Source organism: Nycticebus coucang, chromosome 6 (assembly GCF_027406575.1).
Source record: "Nycticebus coucang isolate mNycCou1 chromosome 6, mNycCou1.pri, whole genome shotgun sequence".
Taxonomy (NCBI): Eukaryota; Metazoa; Chordata; class Mammalia; order Primates; family Lorisidae; genus Nycticebus; species Nycticebus coucang.
In genome coordinates this window covers 64994508-65016323 of record NC_069785.1, presented here as the reverse complement: position 1 = coordinate 65016323, position 21816 = coordinate 64994508, and the positions used below count along the sequence as shown (strand labels likewise).

Below are 21816 nucleotides of genomic sequence, written 5' to 3'. Positions count from 1 at the left end.
AGGAAGGGAAGAAAAGAAGGGAAGAAGGGAAGTGGGGAAGAAGGAAAGGGAGGGAAAAAAAGATGAAAGGAAATTTGGGGGGCGGTGCTGAAAGCAGGAAAAAGACTGACAATGTTTTCATTGAGCCAAAAGAAACTTCTGGGACAACCCGGTGCAAAGCTCACATCTTCCCTACTGGGGAACTACAACTTAAGTAGGTGAAACATCTTCTGATTCTGAACAATTAGCTAATGGTAAAGACAAAAAGGTTATTGACAAGCTATCTTTCAGTTAATGAGAAGTACTGATTTTCTGACCAATATTCTTATATTCTAAGATGCTAAGAAAGCTAGTGTATCTGAAATGGCGAGCAGGTTAAATGAAATACAATTCTCACTCAAAGCCAGGCAGAGAGGGACAGAGCCGGCGACTAGGTCCCAATCTGGGTAGCCACAGAGAGGCCTTATGCTGGACGGTTATTGGCGCACGGTAAGTACCAACCAGAGCACACATGTGGGGAGTCCGCGTACAGGGCCTAGAAATGGGATAGAAGCCAGCGCCACGTTCCTGTCCTCAAGACACAGCTGGGAGCTTCCGGAAATCTCGCAAGCTCAGCGTCTGGGCAGCCCATACTGTACCTGAACGTAAAGCAAGTTCAGCTGCACTGGGTCTCTGGAGTCTACATTCTGATCAGAGTAAAAGAACTTCCGTCTAAGCAGCAGCGTCTCATTCTCATCCACTCCTTGTTCTCTGAACGTTCGGCTGTGATCCAGCCAATTTACTGCAACACAACAACAGACAAATGAAAGAACTGTTCATCTTTCCTCTTAATTACGACTTACCAAAACAGCGTGTGATGCAGATTTCTGTCCCTCTGATATTTGATTCACTTACTCCTTATATTAGAACGGTGTTTTTTAACTTTGCAAAACAATTTCACATCTACTATATGACTGACAAAAACAGAAATGAGGAAGAAATGCCCAGCCATTCCTAAGTTAGCTAAAGCACTATAATGAATTTATTATGCAGAGTGGCCACAAAGTTCAGGTGCAATTTAAAATTCTACACTATTTAAAACTGCACATGAACTTTATGGCCATCCTGTATATCCCTGTCCATGGGGGAAAGAAATAAGGAAATCAGTGTTTGTGCTAAGAAACCAAGTTACAATTTCCTTTTGAATCAAGAGCAGATACTTCAGTCTCAGCAAGTGAAGTAATTTTGAGACTGAGCATAATAGAACTCCAGTAGAAAGAGGAAGAACGTGAAACCATGGAGGGAACGGGACAGCTAGAACACCAAAGATAGCAGTGACAGAACACTGCCCATAGCCCAGCTCGAATCTATGGCATAGGAGAACCCTGTCCTCAGGTCCAGGTATGCGGGAATCGATCATTCCCCTCTACACTGCCCACGGCTCTCACTCCTACCCTCTGGGCTTAATATACATGTTGTAGGTAAATAATCTCATTACCAGCCTCATTCAATTAGAAGCAACTTGAGTACATTATCAGGTGTATAATCGTACATCCTTGGGATTTGTCTACCAAAGTCTCTTGGAAAGAAGTATGTAACTGGAAATCAAATAAGGTAGAAGGAAAAAAAAAAAACAAAAAACAAACAGAGAGGTTCAGAGGAAATGATAGCCCTAGCAAAGACCTACCAACACAATGACAATGGGGATGTCATCCCAATGCAGCAGCAAGAACAACGCAGAGAAAGGAAGAGGCTGGGAGTCTAAATGTGCAGTGCGATCAATTAAGATCCTCCCAGTGGAGGGTCAGGCAGCAAGGTGCACAGGGCACGGGCCTTAGAGCCACGTGAGATCGTGTGCTGGATTCTCCAAATAGTAACCGTGCAGCTGCAGAATGTGACTTTCCCATAACAGATTTATGTTACTATTTTAACCCCTAAGGAAATAATGGGTCTAGGAAATGGTCATCTATGGATGTAACATCCCCCCAAAGAAGACAATGAGAAACAACTCTCTGATAAAGTACACATCCCCACTAGAGAAGGAATCATCATCAAAACTCTCTCTCTCTCTCACACACACACATCTAATCAAGCCTTCAGATGTAAGGAATTTAAAAGGACAAATAAATATATTAAATGACATCACAGGTATTGATAACAAAAATCCAGAATGTAGGAGATGCTATACAACTAACAGTCTGGTTTCTGCTATTTTTTTTTTTTTTTTTTTTAGACAGAGTCTCACTATGTCGCCCTGGGTAGAATGCCGTGGCGTCACAGCTCACAGCAACCTCAATCTCTTAGGCTTAAGTGATTTTCTTGCCTCAGTCTCCCATGTAGTTGGGACTACAGCCACCTGCCACAATGCCTGGCTATTTTTGTTGTTGTTGTTGTAGTTGTCACTGTTGTTTGCAGGCCCAGGTGGGTTCGAACCCACCAGCTCCAGTGTATGTGGCTGGCGCCCTAGTTGCTGAGCTACAGGCACCGAGCCCAATCTGGTTTCTTTTTCACACACAAAAAAATCGCAAGGCAAAAAAAAAAAAAAAAAAGAAAGAAAAGAGATAGACTATTGTACTGCATGGTGAACAGTTAATAATAATATATTGTATATTTCAAAATTGCTGAAAGAATACATTTTTAACATTTTCACCACAAAAAAATAAGGCAGTGAAGTGACAGATATGTTAATTAGCTTGACTGAATCTTTCTACACACATTAAAACATCACATTGTACCCCATGAATATATTATTATTGGTCCATTAAGAAAAGATGGAGAGGCAATCTATTAATACTTAATATTAATAGACTGCCTCTTAAAAGATATGTCACTTAAAAGAGTTAAGTGACATATTATCCAGCCTTATTTGAATCCCAGTTCAAACTATTAAAACATTTTTGGAGACAGTGAAGGAACTGTGAACGTCATTTATGTATTTGATATTAAAGATGATGTCTTTGGACATGAATGGCATTACAGTTAATTTCATTTACAGAGGAAAGTGAGGCTTGGCAAAGCCCATGTGCCCACATCTCACTTCCTTCTCAGACACTCACGGTCATCGTCTGTGTGAAGCTTGGCCTTCAACTTCTCCATTTTCCTCTCATCTCGTAACAGTGTCCTGTCTTTTTTGAGTGTACCCGTCCCTTCCTCTTTCTTTTCTTCAATAGTTTCTTGGATTAAAGAGTATTCTTCATAATTCGTTATTCCTAGCAATAGAAATTAGGTTATCATTCTAAATGATATGGCTGTTGGCCCCTTCCAGCCTTAGACACTGGATAGTCCAAGGCGTTGATGATGGCAAAGAACAAAAGGAGGCCTGAGTAACGTGAGGGCAGCCACAACCAATGAAATGAAGGATCTTCAGCTAGTTGAGTCACATTCCAAAGGCCATGTTCAATTCCCTCCTCTACTTTTTGAGAAACTACAAAGTAGAGATCATTCAGAAGAAGGCAAGAAAATGTCAACCAAGAAGTGTGTGAAGGAACTGGGCTTCCTTCACTTGAAGAGATAACTAAACAGGCAAGTCTACTTTCTTCCAATATTCGAAGGACATGTAGAGAGAAGGCACACTTGTTCTCTGGGGAGACTAATAGAAGCCTCAAGAGGAAAAGGTGTCTAATCCTCAATCATCTAGGCTGTCACCAAGAGTAGTTAGGGAGATAGGGCATATCAGTGATGGTTGCATAAAATGCAACAATGGTCAGGAGACCAATCGCACAATTTCAAAAACATTACTTTGAACGTGAAAATCCCTTTGTTTTAGAAAGGGAAATGAAAGCTCTTTCTTGTGACTCTGTGAGAAATCCAAGTGGTGAGTGGACTGGCTAATGTAGAGAATGCACAGACTCTTTTGTGATTGGCAGGACTTAGTTTGTTAAGACAAATTTAAAATAGACTAGACACCAAAATGGGGGTGGAACAGAGGCATGCAATGAAAAGCAAAACAAAAAAAATGTAACCAGGGCACAGGAACGCTCACCTATCCTGCTGCAGATAGTAACCAGGAGCTCCCCCACTGTCTTGGAATCATCCACCATCACCGTTTTCACAGATCCATCCAGCATCCGAATTTTCTGAGGTCTCTGTTTCTTTTTATATTCCAAAATATCCTAGAGCATAAACCACACACACGTCACACAGAGTGAGAAAACAGGTAACAAACTCGGACACTTTTCTTTAAAAAAAATGACTTTCCCCCCAGTAGACTGGGATTTCCTTTCTTCCAAAAAACCTTCCTAAGTGTTCATAGAGTTGTTGCCACGACCATAACACAAGACTCGCCAATGCTAAATAATTACTTTCATAAAGATTTCTTTAAAATCTGATAGTAAAATTCCACCCCAAGAAGAAATATTTATAGCTCACAATTACCGAAAACCACCTTCTGTGAAATGAAGGTAATGTATGTTCTCCTGAAAGGCTGGGAATGAACTGCTCAAATGAGAATTAGTAGAGGGAAATGACTACTTGCCTTTTTAAAAGACATTGAGCATGTGTCTCCAATTATTTTTTACATTGTCATAAGCAATTTTTACCGTTTATAACTATAAAATGAAAATTTACTTTTAAAATTTTACGGTGTTATATATAATGAAATACATACACAATACCCCCATAATTCTTTACAGTAGTGGCATGTCTCTGTAGTAGCAGTATTTATTCACCAGAGTGCAGTGAAAAAATAATGGCAAGACCAAACAGGGGTAAAAAGTTGGGGAGTCTTTTTTTAAATAAGGCGGCGGCACCTGTGGCTCAAAGGAGTAGGGCACTGGCCCCATATACCGGAAGTGGTGGGTTCAAACCCAGCCCTGGCCAAAAAATGCAAAAAAAACCCAACATTTTTTAAATAAGAGACTTCTTGCTTACTATACTTCCTAAAAATAAAACTATGGAGAGAAGATCAAGTGGCCTCACATACCCCAGTCTCCCTTTATGGAATACTGATCAATCTGACAGGTCCACTCCAGCCAATATACCAAAACACCGAGTATCCTGGAGGTTTAGCTGAACAGATGTTTAACCCATTTTTTCTCATTACTTCTCCTTATTTCCATAATACAACCACTTTTGTTGTTGTCGTGCTATTATTACTGATGATTATTAAGCTCACATCTCTAATTTGAAGTTTCTTTTTTAAAACCTAAACACTGATTAATATTCAGTCTCCAACTACCCTTAGATCCCCATTTCCTTTCCCCCCTCATCAGTCCTCACTCCCTGTCCCCAGGCAGAGGGATGCCCTACACACTAACAGCAAGATGCAGAATTGCCTCTCCACACCTACCAAGTCCGACAATGGCCACGTAGAAACCAATTCAGACACTAAACCAAAACTGCTTGGGTTGCTGGCATTTTCTATCACCACCTGGACAGCCCTTACAAAGTTAATGACATCAGAACTATTATAAGATGCCCGTGAGTCAAAATGGCAGAACAACAGTGGTTTCTATGGAAGGTCCAGGGACAAAGTGGGGAAAAACCATAATAATGGGACGAGCAGCATACCCCATTTCGTAACATGTAGTAATCCAGTGTTCTGCCTGCCTCCAGCCAAATCCCTTTCCTGGGGTCTTCATCCGAAAGAAACAGCCCATAGTCCGAAGCTGGAACACAAACAGAAAGGCAAGTAGAAGACAGAGCGGTGATGAAGCCATCGCTGACTCCCAGGCCCTGAGCCTGCTGACTTGGCAAGGATGTGGGTGCTCTCCTTCGGCAGGGAGAACCATTTCGTTTTGACAACACAGGCAGACGCTGGGCCAACGCAGACCTGGAGGAGGAAGAGTTGATTCGCAGAAGCAACGCCCACAAATAAGGCTCGTGTTTCCTAACACCAGTGGGCTGTAGCTGTGACTAAAATTTAGGGAAACATCAAGAACAAAGCAGTCCAAATTTGTTTCTAACTGAATGTGAGTTTGTTCCTTAGCCCTTGCCATGAAAAGCAGGCTAAGAACCCATGGAAAATAGAAGACAGTCACAGAGACACTAGGGAAGTGACCTTCTAAGTCTGAGGCCACTCAGGCAATGGGGTTCAGATGGAGCCTTTACATCTCAAATGGTCCCCCATCATCCCAGCCAGCATTGTAAAGGGGAGGTAGGATTTCTTCTTGAAATGAAGCCTCTGCCCCACCATAGCATCAGGTTATGAAAACACTAGAAAATTAAGCTTGGTACTCTCCATTGGAAACTCTGAATCTGGCCTAGGAGATAAAGGGGGTGTGGGAAGCAGTACCATTTTCTGTCCAAAGACTTCTCCCTTTCTGCTCAGAGACCCAGCGGGGGCCCAGAGCTTCTGCAGACCTTGAACGGTTTTTACCTTTCCAAAAGCTATATAACAATACAGACCAAAGAAATAGAGAAAAATCTGAGAGGAAAAAAACCAACAATAAAAAAGGAATAGCAAGGTATCCATGTAACACAAACACCTATGCTCCCTCAGTATTTCGAAATAAATAAAAGCAAACTGTAAAACATTCAAACAAAAAGAAAAATAAAAGGAACAGAAAAGTAAAGACACAATAAATGACTGACCACCCAATCATGGAGTAAGGCTGGGGATAGAAGCAAACTTTACGTTTATTTCTGGGTAATCAAGAAACAATACAGCATTCTGAATAACGCAAATGATGCTTTTAGACCAAAAGACCAGGAGAGTTTTGTGAAAAGTACATCTATGTAAGAAGATCCATTCTTACTTATATTACCCTTGATGTGATGTTTGATTTTTACTCTTCCAATTTTTAAGGTAAGTTTTATCCACTTTCACACTAAAGGCTTTTCCATGTGAGTGATCCAATTTCTCAACTGTCAGTCAAACACTAAGTAAGGGAAGGGTACACAGAGAGAAGACAAAGGGAAAGGAAAATTAAATTGTATGAACGGACGCCAGGCACGGCGGCTCACGCCAGTAATCCTAGCATTCTGTGAGGCCGACGTGCGTGGACTGCCTGAGCTCAGGAATTTGAGACCAGTCTAAGCAAGAGCGAGACTCCATCTCTAAAAGTTGCAGCCTGTAGTCACAGCTACTTGGGAGGCTAAGGCAAGAGAATCGCTTGAGCCCAAGAGTTTGAGGTTGCTGTGAGCTGTGATGCCACAGCACTCTACCAAGGGTGCTTGGTAGAGTGAGAATCTGCCTCAAAAAATAAATAAATAGAATAAAAATAAATTCTGTGAATGGTTTTTGTTTAAACTCAGACTAACGGGTCAGTGGTTTAACCAAATCAAGCAAAACATATATCACACACGTCTTTTAAGGTTTAAGATAAAATTTATAAAGCCCCTTCAAAGAACTTGTAAGACCTGCTCTGGGTCCTGATGGCAGTGGAGAGTGTTCACGCCTAGAAGATGGGGCTTCGGATATACACAACCCGTAAGTGTTAGAGCAGCTTCATTTGTCCCAAAGTGACTTGTATACTAGGCAGCACAGTTTTGATGTCCCTGAGAGTCAAAATGCTGGGCGTGGTGATGACAAAGACTCGGCAGCAGATGTGGTCACTGTCATCACAAGTCTTATGCAGGAAGTGGACACCATCTGGTCTGAGAAGACATTTCACTTGTAACACACATGCTTGGGGGCTGTGCACCACCGGGGACTCCCTTTCTCTAGCTGCAAAGTGAAAAAAAAAAAACAACAACACACACACACATATGTCTTAAGAAGCCAGTAAGCAGGGTGGCGCCTGTGGCTCACTGAGTAGGGCGCTGGCCCCATATACCGAGGGTGGCGGGTTCAAACCTGGCCCTATATACCGAGGCTGGTGGGTTCAAACCCGGCCCCGAGGGTGGCGCCTGTGGCTCAAAGGGGTAGGGCGCCAGTCCCATATGCCGGAGGTGGCGGGTTCAAGCCCAGCCCTGGCCGAAAACCACAAACAAACAAACAAACAAACAAACAAACCCGGCCCGGGCCAAACTGCAACAACAACAACAAAAAAAATAGCCGGGCATTGTGGCAGGCGCCTGTAGTCCCTCTACCGAGGGCAGTAAAGTGAGACTCTGTCTCTCCAAAAAAAAAAGAAGCCAGTAAGCAGCGGTGACTTACCTTGCCCAGTCTGAGCCTCCGGTACCCGTTCCCGAATGACTCGGCATGCATCGTACACTGCCGTAGACGGTTCAAACTGCATGGTCTTCACCACATTGCAGTGGCGGACACAAATCTTCAAGGACAGGGCCACCATTTTCCTAGATGATTTGCAAAGTCTCACTTAGAATGCCTGAAAAATACAAAGAGACAAACCGATGTCCATGATAATCATTCGTCTGGATGAAAAATGAAACGCTGGACTCTCAAACCAAATTTAAAAACCAGGAGAATAAAACACTTAAAGGGAACACTTCAGCTACAAAATAAAGTTTAAAAATCAGTTTTGAAAATTTAAAGAGCGGTCTAAGGGCCATTACCCCAGGTGACGAGGAGAACCCCTTGGGAGGCAGGAACAACAGATGTTCACCCAGCCTCCCTCTCAACAGTCTACTTGACTTGGGGTTCCCTGAAGGGGTCCTCAGGAGCAGAATTTCCCCATGTCATGTCCTCAAGGTGAGAAGTAGAGAGCCCTGGGTGCCCATGGCTGTCTCCTGAAGACACCTGTTAGCAGCACCACTTCCCATTTCCTCCCCACCAGCTCCTGGGGCCGGGAGAGAATCAGGGATGTTTTCTCACATGGTGCACACGACCAAAGCACTCCCCCCCCACACCTACAGAAGACAGACTTCTGGGCCCAGCTCTATCACTAAGAGCCCGTGTCAATCTGTAAGTCATGCTGGCCACTCTGTGCCTTGATTTCTTTACAAATAAAGTGTCTAGAATGATATTAGCTCTGCATGGTTCACAGAATAGAATCCTGGGGGGAAAGCGATGTAAGCCAATGCCCAGCTACCACTAATGAGGCCAGACCAGCTGATCTGAAACACGAAGCCTGCCAGACAGCTTTATATTTTGGTGGGGGACGCAAAGTGAATATACCACCTAACCCAGTTCTGATTTTCATTTCAGACAAATTAGTGGGATGTATTGCTTTTTGTCCAGATCAATGGTTTGGGAAAATATATGGCTTTAGGGTGAGTTTAAGGTATTTCATAAATACTTTCTTTAAAAAATATAAACCCAACAGTGTAGTGCATTTCCTTGGAGTGGGGGCTTAGGGTCCATTTCTAGTACCTGGTCTAGTCTACAGCCCCTGCTCCCCAAACCCAAGCCAATCTCTATCACACACAGGCCACCTTGGGCATAAGGAGGAGAAAGAAAGAAACCTATATCACAAATGCTTTTTCCCCGTGTGCCCGAAGAACCAACATAACTGGCTGAGTACCATCTCAGCAAACAAAACAAGGCCCTTCAGAGTTAGGACCAGAAAGGATCTTAGAGCAGCACAGATAATGTAAATCCATGGCCTTCACACTTATCCCTTGTCTTTTAGTAGAGAGTCTACAGTTAGAGAGTCTACAGTAGAGAGTCTACAGTGAGCCTGGGCCCTGGCCTTCTCTGTACTCCCTTCCCACCAAAGGTGGCAGGTGCCAGGAAGCAAGGAGGTGGCCGAAAAGCCAAGGGGACAACAGGTTGCCTGGGCTCAGATGGTGGAGAGGGGCCCCCAGGCTGTGGTTTCCCTGCATGCTCCATTGCCGGCTTCCTGGCAGCAGGTGCCTAGGTCACTTGGGTACCGAGTAAATGTTCCAACAGATGCTCTGGTATCCGAGGGCAGGGTTTATCCATAGTCTCAGGAAGCAACCTTTCAGGCCACCCGACTGTAAAGTCATTCTGACCCCTGCTTACATTCTGAATGAATTTTGTCTGTGAAAATGTAGAAATATTTCCTATTTGAGAAATGTCAAGATGCACTCCTTAACAAACAACAGCAGTGTTTACAGGGAATCTGCCCAAAACTGAATATATTTACTACAGCCTGGGCAGCGATGGGACTGCTGACAAGGCAGAGGAATTCAACATATCCAGCAATTTTCCATCTGTAACATCAAGGACTTTTGAAACCATATGCAAGAGCTACCCCCATTCCTCTTTTTATAGGCATATTTAGCCAAGAAATGTCCCAATTTGGGGACACAAAAGTTAAACTCCAGAGATAAGTGGACTAATTTGCTATGATGTAGATTACTCCATGGTTAGTCTGTCCCTGCAGCTGGTGACAATGGGAAGGTTGAGATCCAGGAGCACGGCTGGTGCTCAGTCAGTGCAGAAGGCCATGGAGCTCTATTCTGTTATGAATGCTGTTTGAGGGAGGCTCTGGACAGGAAGGGATGCTAATCCCCTCTGATGCCAGGAAAAAGGAGGCACCGTAAATGTCTCTGCATGAAGGCCACCCTTCCCAGGTTAAAAACTGGCCTTTCTAAAGAGCAAATGAATGGTCCCTAGAAGTGTGCAGAGACAGATTCCATGGAAGGTCAAGACAGAGCCAGGACAGAAGCCCGAGAGCTGAATGTAGCACCAAGACCTGATACCAGAGCTCAGGAAGAAGTGGGAGGCACACGGGAGAGCTGGACACAGCTCTGGGCCCTTCGCTTCCTCTCTGTTGCCTTCAGAGAGCAAGAGGTAACCAGCTCCTACAGAACCTTCCTGCCTGATAGTCAATGCTCGGCCAACTATTTCCATCAGATCCTATCTCCTCACCCCTAATGTCTCACAAGGAGGACCATGGAATGCAGGGACCACCTTAGTTCAGGGTAGATGTTGAACAGATGAGGAACACCAGACAGACTCACAGACATGGGACTTGGGTTCTCAACTTTTCTATCATTCAGAAACAACTACTCAAATACTCAAAAAAGTATCAGTAAGCACTATGCAGGAACACTTTTTTTTTTTTTTTTTTTGGTGCGGTTTTTGGCGGGGGCTGGGTTTGAACCTGCCACCTCTGGCATATGGGGCTGGCGCCCTACCCCTTTGAGCCTCAGGTGCCATCCTAGGAACACATTACTTAAAAAAAACCAAAGCAGTCATTCTCAAAGAGCACAGCACATAGTCCAAGACTAAAAAGGCTCTAGGGCCATCTCCTTACTCCCTGTTTTATTTTGATTAGGGTTTTCCCCAGCAGGAGACAAGACCAACAATTTACTTCACAGGAATGTTTTTAAAATGTAAATAAACTGCATAGGTAAAAAAGCTTTGTAATGTCTAACATTACATACAAAGACGAGGTATCCTTGTTATCATTGTACAAAATGATCCCTCATGTAAGGAAACCTACATGGGTCTGAAATCAAAGTGCATGATGATTTAATCACCATCCCACAAGAACCACAGCAACGAGCTGTTGCTAGCACTGCTCACAATAGAAGAGAGACTGGTAAAACCAACAATTGCTGGAAATAAGTACCATGACTTACCCCATGGCAAAAATGAAGCAGGATTAAAGCACACAGTGACCTAGAACTGTCAACTAGAGATGAGTGTGTATTCCCAACATTGGTGAGAAATCTCACTACACAGCCACTAAAGTCCTGGGAAATGACACCACGCAGACGACATGTCTGGATAAAGACTTACAGCCCTTGTCTGCTGTGATGTTTTCAGGACAGCACAGCATTTGGTACAGCCTGCAACTGACCCTGACCTCTACTTTTCTAGACCCAAACTCCTCTCCAGGCTTGTATTGGTACAGACTCAGAAGACAGGACAACTGATCAGGATTCCCTTTCTGGTTTTGCAGCAGGAAAGCTCAAAGCCAAATATGTAGACAGTTTCTTGCAGGGTTGTTATAATCCAGTCCCTATCTCTATTTTATGACTCTATCCTTGTTTGTTTTTTCTTTTAACCCAATTTGAATAGCTGCCATCTTATTGGTTGTTTTTTTTTTTTGCTCAAAGACAGGGTATAAATTCATCAAACTTGCATTGGTTTTCTCATAATCTCTTCTCACTGACCATTTTTGCCCTCAATACAGGTATGAAGGTCATTGGGTCCAACACAAGAACCCTTCTGTGGCTAGCCCATTGTGGAAGATGAGCCAATGGAACCAGTGGTGAAGCCTAGACATTCTCCTTTTAAAATAAACACTTTTCAGAGCCAGGGAGCTGTAAACAGCCCAGGATGGTGGCAACAGCACAGGCTGCCCAGGTGCAGCCTGCTCCACCCAGGGACAAACAAGCCCAGCTCTGGCCAAGGTCGCCACCTCTTTGAAATAAATGTCCATCAATGGTCAAAATAAGGACCCTCCCCTTGGGTCTCTGCCTGACGGTAGAGGGCTAGGAGGTGCCCCAGTCCTTCCAGCTGTACATCCCTGAGCTGGTTGCTTAGCTGCTATCTGCCTCAGTCTTCTCCTCTGCAAATGGAAGATGACAACAGATCTCCCTGTAAAGTTGCTGGAGAATTAAATGAGTTAATACATGTCAAAGCCACAGACATAGTGCTGGGTAAGGGTTTGCTGATATTAACCACAGGGGTTGGAGAAGTGTACTGTACTGACCTATATCAGAGTTGCAAAGTTCATTTGATTGTTCATTCTGCATCTGTTATCTACTGGCCACGATAAGTGAGTGAAGACAGACAAGTTTCCTATCTATATGGAGCTCACCTTCTAGTCAACCCTTTATTCACTATGCAGCTCCCGTGTTCAGGTCACACATATGCTTTTTCTAGACATAAATCTAACTGAGAATGAGTTATAAAGCTGAATGTGTGTGCAGAGAGGCTCACTCCTAGCTGCTAGGCTGTTCTCTTGGCAGTCACTCAGATTCCTCCAATCCAGGAGTTCAAGAGAAAAAACCCCATACTCTATGGGGCAAGGCTGGCATTGCTGTCAATTGCTGCCCTGGGGTATGACCTCTGCTCAGGAGCAACTTATAGGAGGCATTACAAGGGGTCTGCACACTCCCCTGAAAAGCAGAAGTGTTGTTCCCATCTGGCAGAACCATACGATCAGGCCTCCCTGGCTCAGTGAGGCCCTGGATCTCCAGGAGAGCAAGAGCTGGCCACCATCCCCATACTCTCTCAACCTCCAGCTGCTGACTCTCCACTATGATTCACAGTAAGGCTGCCGCACTCAATTATGAATAGCAATACCTGCCACCTTTCTTTACGTCTGTTCCCTTCTCCACAGGTGATATATAGCCCTGTTTAATAACAGCATGTACCACATAACCAAATGGTAGCATAAAATGTGAGCCTTTCCAAAGCTATCCTTCATCTGTATTTACATCTCAATCTCCTGTAAACAATTCTGCTCTTTTAAAGAAATGACAGGGAAAGAACGTCTCTCTCTCTACTCCTTACCTGCTCCTCTACAAGGCAAGAACAGAAGCAGCCCCTCTGGCAGGTCAGAACCTAATATGTGCAGGCTCAGAGCCACCCAGAGTGCCACAAAAGCCAAAGCCAGGGTTATTCCCTCCATCTTGGTCTCCAGGGCAGTCTGTGCCCAGCACACTGGGCTCTCCTTGAACATTCAGGCTCCATGCACTGAGCACACCAGGCACAGACAGGTGCCTCCCTATCACCATCTTGGAAGGTAAGTCAAGTCAACCCTTCCTGGGGACCCAGCTATCTTTGATTCAAGCATTGGCAAGGAGGAAGGGAAGTAGGGGCCTGCATTTGGTCTCACATCCAAGCCCAGCTTTATGAAAGACCATGTTTTCTGTAAGTTACCAGGCCCTCCTTAGCAATCTGGTCCCCCACTGAGTCCCTCATCTCTCATCCCAACTGGTGAGAATCCAGGGAGCAGAACCCAAGTGGAGAGGCTCCCCCACTCTCCACATCCAATGCCTGGGAGAACAACATCTAACAGCAAGCTCAGGGAAAACACTGATGAACTCATCTGATGTGATTTTTCCATGTGGCTAACAGCCACGTAGGAAAGCGCCAGGATGACCATACTCCCCACTGAAGCCAAAATGTGGAGACCAGAAAAGCAGAGGAAACACTTACATAAGAATCCCAATGTAGTTCTTTCATACAGGCAAGAGCCAGGTATTGACTCTGAATACTTCAATTAGAAATAACCATCATTAGGAGTTAGAGAAAGATGGCAGCCGAGTAACAGCTTCCCTGCAACTAGGCACAGTGAGTCTGGGGAGATAAGATCCCAGGCATCTCTGGCTGGTGGGATCTGCCTATAATCATCCCTTTGAGGATACAGGGAGTCAGGAAGAGACATCTGGACCCCAAGAGGAGGACAAAAACAGTGGAAAACTGGCAAGTGGTTGCGTGTGTTCAATAGGTCTATTCCCGCCAGCAGGTGTAAGTATAGCACCAGCGAGACTGCAAACTGGAAAGGCCTTACCTGTGAACTTTTTTTGTTGTTTTTGGACTTGGCACTCAGTTGAACTGCCTTGGGGAGAGCTTGAGCAAGAGTGAAGAGAACTTTGGGCGTTGTCTAGGGCCCCAGACTGAGCCGCTGAGCCTGACGGAGCTAATAGTGTTGGGCCATGGGCTGCAGGGAGCATTGTGAGAGAACTGCCCCCAGCAAGCACCGCCCTCAGGGTCGCAGAGCAAGGATTGGGCTGGAATTCATAATCTAGTGACTGAGCAGCCTAAAGGTGGGGATTGAGCCACCTTACAGCCTTAACGCTCAGGGGCAGCGTGAGACCGGTTTTGGCACGCTGGGTAAGTGAATAGCCACTTCAGCAGCGATCCCAGCAACAAGCACTTTCCTGGGAAAGGTTCTCCTTAGCCAAGTTTAGAAGCTTAAAGTGCCTTTTAAGAGGGCTGAAGAGATTTAGGGTCTCCACCCTGGGGGGTTTGAGAAATCAGCGGAGGCCTCAAGTCGTATCACCATTGTGATTAACACCTCATACCCCTGTTGCCAGACCACCTGTTGCCCAGACAATATTCAACAAGATATATATACTGCTTTGTTTTTGTTTGTTTTTTATTTTGTTGTTGTCGTTTTTTAATTTCAACATTTTCCATAAAGATTTTTTCTTTTCTTTTTTTTCTTTTTCCATTTCTCTAGTTTAAATACAATTTCCCATTGCTGCCTTTTTCAAGAATGAAAGCTTCATTTTTCACTAGTGTTTCTACCCCTATTATTTGGTTTTTCACCCAATTTTATCCCATCAAGGTTTCTGTTTGCTTGTTTTGGTTTGATTTATAGCATTTTTTTTTTTTTTTTGGCCAGGGCTAGGTTTGAACCTGCCACCTCTGGCATATGGGACCGGCGCCCTACTCCTTGAGCCACAGGCACCGCCCGATTTATAGCATTTTTTTTTTTTTGTGTGTGGAGACAGAGTCTCACTGTACCGCCCTCAGGTAGAGTGCCGTGGCGTCACACGGCTCACAGCAACCTCTAACTCTTGGGCTTACGCGATTCTCTTGCCTCAGCCTCCCGAGTAACTGGGACTACAGGCGCCCGCCACAACGCCCGGCTATTTTTTGTTGCAGTTTAGCCGGGGCTGGGCTTGAACCCGCCACCCTCGGCATATGGGGCCGGCGCCCTACTCACTGAGCCACAGGCGCCACCCGATTTATAGCATTTTTGTCTTTCCTCTCTACTTGGTGGAGGTGGGGTACTGTGTCTGATCAGGTTAGCAAAGAGCTGCTGATCTCAAGGGAACCAACCAACAGGGCACCCACAGGTTGGGTTTTTTTTTAAGGTTGTGTCAAAGTACCCTACTGAACACCTACATTGCTCTGTCTCCCTCTTTCCTTGCCTCTCTTCCTTTTGTCAATATTCCCTTTTACCCACCCCCTCTCCTTTTTCTATTTTCTTTTCTTTCTTTCCTTTTTAATTCTAAATATTTATGCACCCAATTTAAATACTCCCAGATTCTTGAAACAGACCTTACTCAGTCTGAGCAATATGATATCTGATAATATCATAATAACAGGGACTTTAACACTACTCTTACAAAGCTGGACAGATCCTCTAAACAGAAAGTAAACAAAGATGTAAGAGATTTAAATGAGACCCTTGAACAACTGTGCTTGATAGACGGATATAGAACACTCCATCCCAAAGATAAAGAATAAACATTCTTCTCATCACCCCATGGAACATTCTCCAAAATTGATCATATCCTGGGACACAAAACAAATATCAACAGAATCAAAAGAACTGAAATTTTACCTTGTATCTTCTCAGACCATAAGGCACTAAAGGTGGAACTCAAGTCTAACAAAGGCCCCACATAAAGGCATGGAAGTTAAACAAACTTCTGTTGAATGACAGATGGGCGTAGGAAGAAATAAAATAGGAAATCATTTACTTCCTTGAGCATAACAACAATGAATACACAAGCTACCAAAACCTGTGGAATACTGCAAAAGCAGTTTTGAGAGGAAAATTTATCGCTTTAGATGCCTACATTCGAAAAACAGAGAGAGAGAGAGAGAGCGCATCAACAAACTCACAAGCCATCTTATGGAATTGGAAAAAGAAGAACAATCTAAGCCTAAACTCAATAGAAGAAAAGAAATCTTCAAAATCAAATCAGAGATCAATGAAATTGAAAACAAAAGAATTATGCAGAAAATTAATGAAATAAGAAGTTGTTTTTTTGAAAAAATAATAAAATACATAAACCACTGGACAGACTAACTAGAAATAGAAAAGTAAAATCTCTAGTAACCTCAGAAATGATACAGAGGAAATAACAATTGATCCCACAGAGATACAAGAGATCATCTCTGAATACTACCAGAAACTCTATGCCCAGAAATTTGACAATGTGAAGGACATGGATCAATATTTGGAATCACACCCTCTCCCTAGACTCAGCCAGGAAAAAATAGAGCTCCTGAACAGACCAATTTCAAGCACTAAGATTAAAGAAACAATAAAAAAAGCTTCCAACCAAAAAATGCCCTGGGCCAGATGGCTTCACACCAGAATTCTATCAAACCTTCAAGGAAGAGCTTATTCCTGTACTGCAGAAATTATTCCAAAAAAATTGAGGAGGAAGGAATCTTCCCCAACACATTCTATGAAGCAAACATCACCCTGATACCAAAACCAGGAAAAGACCCAAAGAAAAAGGAGAATTTCAGACCAATTTCACTCATGAATATAGATGCAAAAATTCTCAACAAAATCCTAGCCAATAGATTACAGCTTATGATTAAAAAAGTCATACATCATGATCAAGTAGGTTTCATCCCAGGGATGCAAGGCTGGTTTAACATACGCAAGTCCATAAACGTTATCCACCGTATTAACAGAGTCAAAAATAAAGATCATATGATCCTCTCAATAGATGCAGAAAAAGCATTTGATAAAATCCAGCATCCTTTTCTAATTAGAACACTGAAGAGTATAGGCATAGGTGGCACATTTCTAAAACTGATTGAAGCTATCTATGACAAACCCACAGCTAATATTTTACTGAATGGATTAAAACTGAAAGCTTTTCCTCTTAGAACTGGAACCAGACAAGGTTGTCCTCTGTCACCTTTACTATTCAACATAGTGCTGGAAGTTCTAGCCAATACAATTAGGCAAGACAAGGAAATCAAGGGAATCCAAATGGGAGCAGAGGAGGTCAAACTCTCCCTCTTTGCTGACGACATGATCTTATACTTAGAGAACCCCAAAGACTCAACCACAAGACTCCTAGAAGTCATCAAAAAATACAGTAATGTTTCAGGATATAAAATCAATGTCCACGAGTCAGTAGCCTTTGTATACGCCAATAACAGTCAAGATGAGAAGCTAATTAAGGACACAACTCCCTTACCATAGTTTCAAGGAAAATGAAATACCTAGGAATATACCTAACAAGGAGGTGAAGGACCTCTATAAAGAAAATTATGAAATCCTCAGAAAGGAACTAGCAGAGGATATTAACAAATGGAAGAACATACCATGCTCATGGATGGGAAGAATCAACATTGTTAAAATGTCTATACTTCCCAAAGCAATCTACCTATTCAATGCCATTCCAATTAAAATGCCAACATCGTACTTTCAAGATTTGGAAAAAATGATTCTTCATTTTTGTATGGAACCAGAAAAAGCCCTGTATAGCTAAGGCAGTTCTTAGTAATAAAAATAAATCTGGGGGCATCACCATACCAGATTTTAGGCTGTACTACAAAGCCACAGTGGTCAAGACAGCATGGTACTGGCATAAAAATAGAGACATAGACATTTGGAATCGAATAGAAAACCAGGAAATGAAACTGACATCTTACAACCACCTAATCTTTGATAAACCAACAAGAACATACCTTGGGGGAAAGACTCCCTATTAAATAAATGGTATTGGGAGAACTGGATGTCTACATGTAAAAGACTGAAACTGGACCCACACCTTTCCCCACTCACAAAAATTGATTCAAGATGGATAAAGGACTTAAATTTAAGGCATGAAACAATAAAAATCCTCCAAGAAAGCATAGGAAAAACACTGGAAGATATTGACCTGGGGAAAGACTTCATGAAGAAGACCGCCATGGCAATTGCAACAACAACAAAAATAAACAAATGGGACTTCATTAAACTGAAAAGCTTCTGTACAGCTAAGGAGACAACAACCAAAGCAAATAGATAACCTAGACAATGGGAAAGGATATTTGCGTATTTTGAATCAGACAAAAGCTTGATAACTAGGATCTATAGAGAATGCAAATTAATCCACATGAAAAAAGCCAACAATCCCATATATCAATGGGCAAGAGACATGAATAGAGCCTTCTCTAAAGAAGACAGATAAATGGCTAACAAACTTACGAAAAAATGTTCATCATCCCTATATATTAGAGAAATGCAAATCAAAACCACCCTGAGATACCATCTAACCCCAGCAAGAATGGCCCACATCACAAAATCGCAAAACTGCAGATGCTGGCATGAATGTGGAGAGAAGGGAACACTTTTACATTGTTGGTGGGACTGCAAACTAGTACAACCTTTCTGGAAGGAAGTATGGAGAAACCTCAAAGCACTCAAGCTAGACCTCCTATTTGATCCTGCAATCCCATTACTGGGCATCTACCCAGAAGGAAAAAAATCCTTTTATCATAAGGACACTTGTACTAGACTGTTTATTGCAGCTCAATTTACAATCGCCAAAATGTGGAAACAGCCTAAATGCCCACCAACCCAGGAATGGATTAACAAGCTGTGGTATATGTATACCATGGAATACTATTCAGCCAATTAAAAAAAATGGAGACTTTACATCCTTCGTATTAACCTGGATGGAAGTGGAAGACATTATTCTTAGTAAAGCATCACAAGAATGGAGAAGCATGAATCCTATGTACTCAATTTTGATAAGAGGACAATTAATGACAATTAAGGTCATGGTGGGGATGAGGGAAGGGGAGAGCAGAGAGAGAAAGAAGGATGGAGGGGTGGGGAAAGGAAGAGCAGAGAGAGGGAAGGAGGGAGGGATTGGGGCCTTGGTGTGTGCCTCACCTTTTTGGGGCAAGACATGATTGCAAGAGGGACTTTACCTAACAAATGCAATCAGTGTAACCTGGCTTATTGTACCCTCAATGAATCCCCAAAAATAAAAAAAAAGAAAGAAAGAAAGAACCGTCATTAAAGGTCAAGTGTGAAGAAATACAGGGAAAATGATTAACCGCCCACACAGGTGTGGCCTCAGCAGTAGGCCAAGTGGGTCAATCAAAAGCCCAGCCAAGTGACTGGTACTTGGGGATTCTATGCAACCCCCATATACCCCTAAGTAAAACACAGCTACTCATACCTGCTGCACCCAGTTATGGATGGCTGCACCAACCCCCTTTCCCCCCAATACCTAGCATCAGCAATGAATTTGTCATTATAAGTCCATCTCCCCTATCAGTGAATGTCCCACACTACAAGGTCCGAAAGCAATGGATGGTAGTTTGCACGTGGACAGAACGAACACTCCTGTACTATTGGTGGGGCTTCAGATTAGTACAGTCTTTATGGAAAGAATAGAGTCCTCAAAGAAATAAAAGTAGACCTCCCATTTGATCCTGCAATCCCATTACTAGGTATCTACCTAAAAGAAAAAAGTCATTTTACCATAAGGACATTTGCACTCAAATGTTTACAGAAGCACAATTCACAACCACAAAGATGTGGCAACAACCCAAATGTCCTTCAGTACATGAATGGATTAATTAACTGTGGTTTATGGATATCACAGAATACTGTTCCGCCATAAAAGATAGAGATTTTCGTATCTCTTCTAACAACCTGGATGGATTCACAGAACACTCTCCTAAGTCAAGTCTCACAAGTATGGGAAAAGAGCGCATCATATGTGCTCACTACTAAATTGACACTAGTAGATTAGCAAGTATGTGCTCACTTGAGAGAAAAACTCAAATTTAAGAAGTGGGGAGAGGAAGAGGAGGAGAGGGATTGGGGATAGGGGATTGGAAGGAGGGGATGAGGAGAAAAAGGGGGAGAGGGAGTAAGGGGTAAAGGGAGCAAGGGGGGAAGGAGGAGAGAAGGGAGAGGGAGTGAGGGTTCGGCAAGTTCCCATCCAAAGGGAATAATGCACTGGTATGTGGCACATGGGTACGCGGGTGAAGAAAACAACTAGAACTTGGACTTTACCTTACAAATGCAAACAATGTAATTAATCTGAAATTTTATTTATTTATTTTTCTCCTTCTCTACCCTCCCGTTAATCTGAAATCTAAAAAAAAAAAAATAAAGAAAATTAATTTTTTAAAATGCCCTTAAAAAAATAAAAAACTGGGGGGTGGGGGGGGTAAGGAAGTCCATTTCCCCTACTGGCCTCAGAGCAACAACTGCATCATTATAACAGTAGGTGCCCAATAAATACTTGTGGGATTAATACATACTCCATGGAAAGATTTAACCAAATGTTTTTCTAAATTAGTCATTAGGAAGTATCCCCACTAATATCCTGACTAGAGGAGGAGCAGAGGCCGACGTCCAGCAGAACAAACTCCATCTACTTACCAATAAACCTGCTCCAAGGAGCACAGAACCTTAACCTCATGATGAAGCTCTCCATCTTAGCGAATGAAAAATTCAGTAACGAGCCAAAGGCACATCAGTCCGGAATAACCAGAAGCTCATCAAGGGCAAGGCTCACGCATATCCCTCACAATAAAGTACTGGCCACAGAGAAGGGCTTGATAGACAGCAAACATTTATTTGATGAATGAATGACGGGGTAAGCCAGCATTTCTACCTCTACTAAGAAAGCCAGAGGATGCCTGTAACATGGAGCACAGACTGCTGATACCGTGGATACTGTTTTCCATCAACAGAGGAAGAAACTATAATCTTGAGATCAAGAGTCCTTCCCAAGGTCACACTGCTAGAAGACTACAACCAGACTTCCTCACACTGCCACACTGAACAAAGAGGGAACCCAAGTGGTGTGATAAGAGCTCTTCAGGGATCCCTCCAACGTACCTGCCCCATTGCCAGGCAGCTCCTGGCTCTGGCACCTGAAATTCCATCATTAAGTGTATCGTTGGTCACAAAGATTTGTTCCCAGTTCACCTCTGCTATGAAAGTGGCTATGTGTGTCTGCCACCCATCTCTGTCTTAGAATGGTGAGTTTCAGAACCTTCCAGGCAAATTAGCGGAACTGTTCTTTATTAAAGATGATGCCTTCCCTGAAGATCTTCTGAAATAGTGGGAGTTTCTCCAGAAGCCTTTCTTCACCCTTTATTTCCATCATCATGTATAAATTAACATAAATCATGCACATTTCTATTTAGTGATGTTCCACAGCATAAAAGGAAATAATTTTGCTAAAAAAAAAAAAAAAAAGATGATGCTTAATGGAGAAGACATTCTGCCAAGGGAGGGCTGGTATGCTGCAGTGTCACCCAGAGCCGCGGCCCATCTGAGAAAGGGCAGTGAGCAGGGAGGCCCAGAAGGAAGAAACACGGAAAGGGAGGGGAGCAGACCCCCTGTTCTCTCAGCTTTGTGACTGTGCTCGGAGCTGATCTTCAATGAAGTGCCTAACCAGAGGGTTAAGGCCCCCACCCACCAC

The 21816-nt window shown here is 43.2% G+C and overlaps 1 protein-coding gene across 1 annotated transcript in view; it reads right to left on the bottom strand.

Annotated features, from left to right (window-relative positions):
* The window catches only part of TLN2 (talin 2), a 453366-nt gene that overhangs the window by 182310 nt on the left and 249240 nt on the right, over window positions 1-21816 (bottom strand). Inside the window, exons 4-8 of the mRNA XM_053594602.1 lie at window positions 7997-8168; window positions 5467-5564; window positions 3941-4070; window positions 3015-3167; window positions 618-760 (exon numbers count right to left, since the gene is read on the bottom strand). Coding sequence (XP_053450577.1) covers window positions 618-760; window positions 3015-3167; window positions 3941-4070; window positions 5467-5564; window positions 7997-8132 — 660 coding nt within the window. The 5' untranslated portion in view covers window positions 8133-8168. The remainder of the gene's footprint in view (window positions 1-617; window positions 761-3014; window positions 3168-3940; window positions 4071-5466; window positions 5565-7996; window positions 8169-21816) is intronic.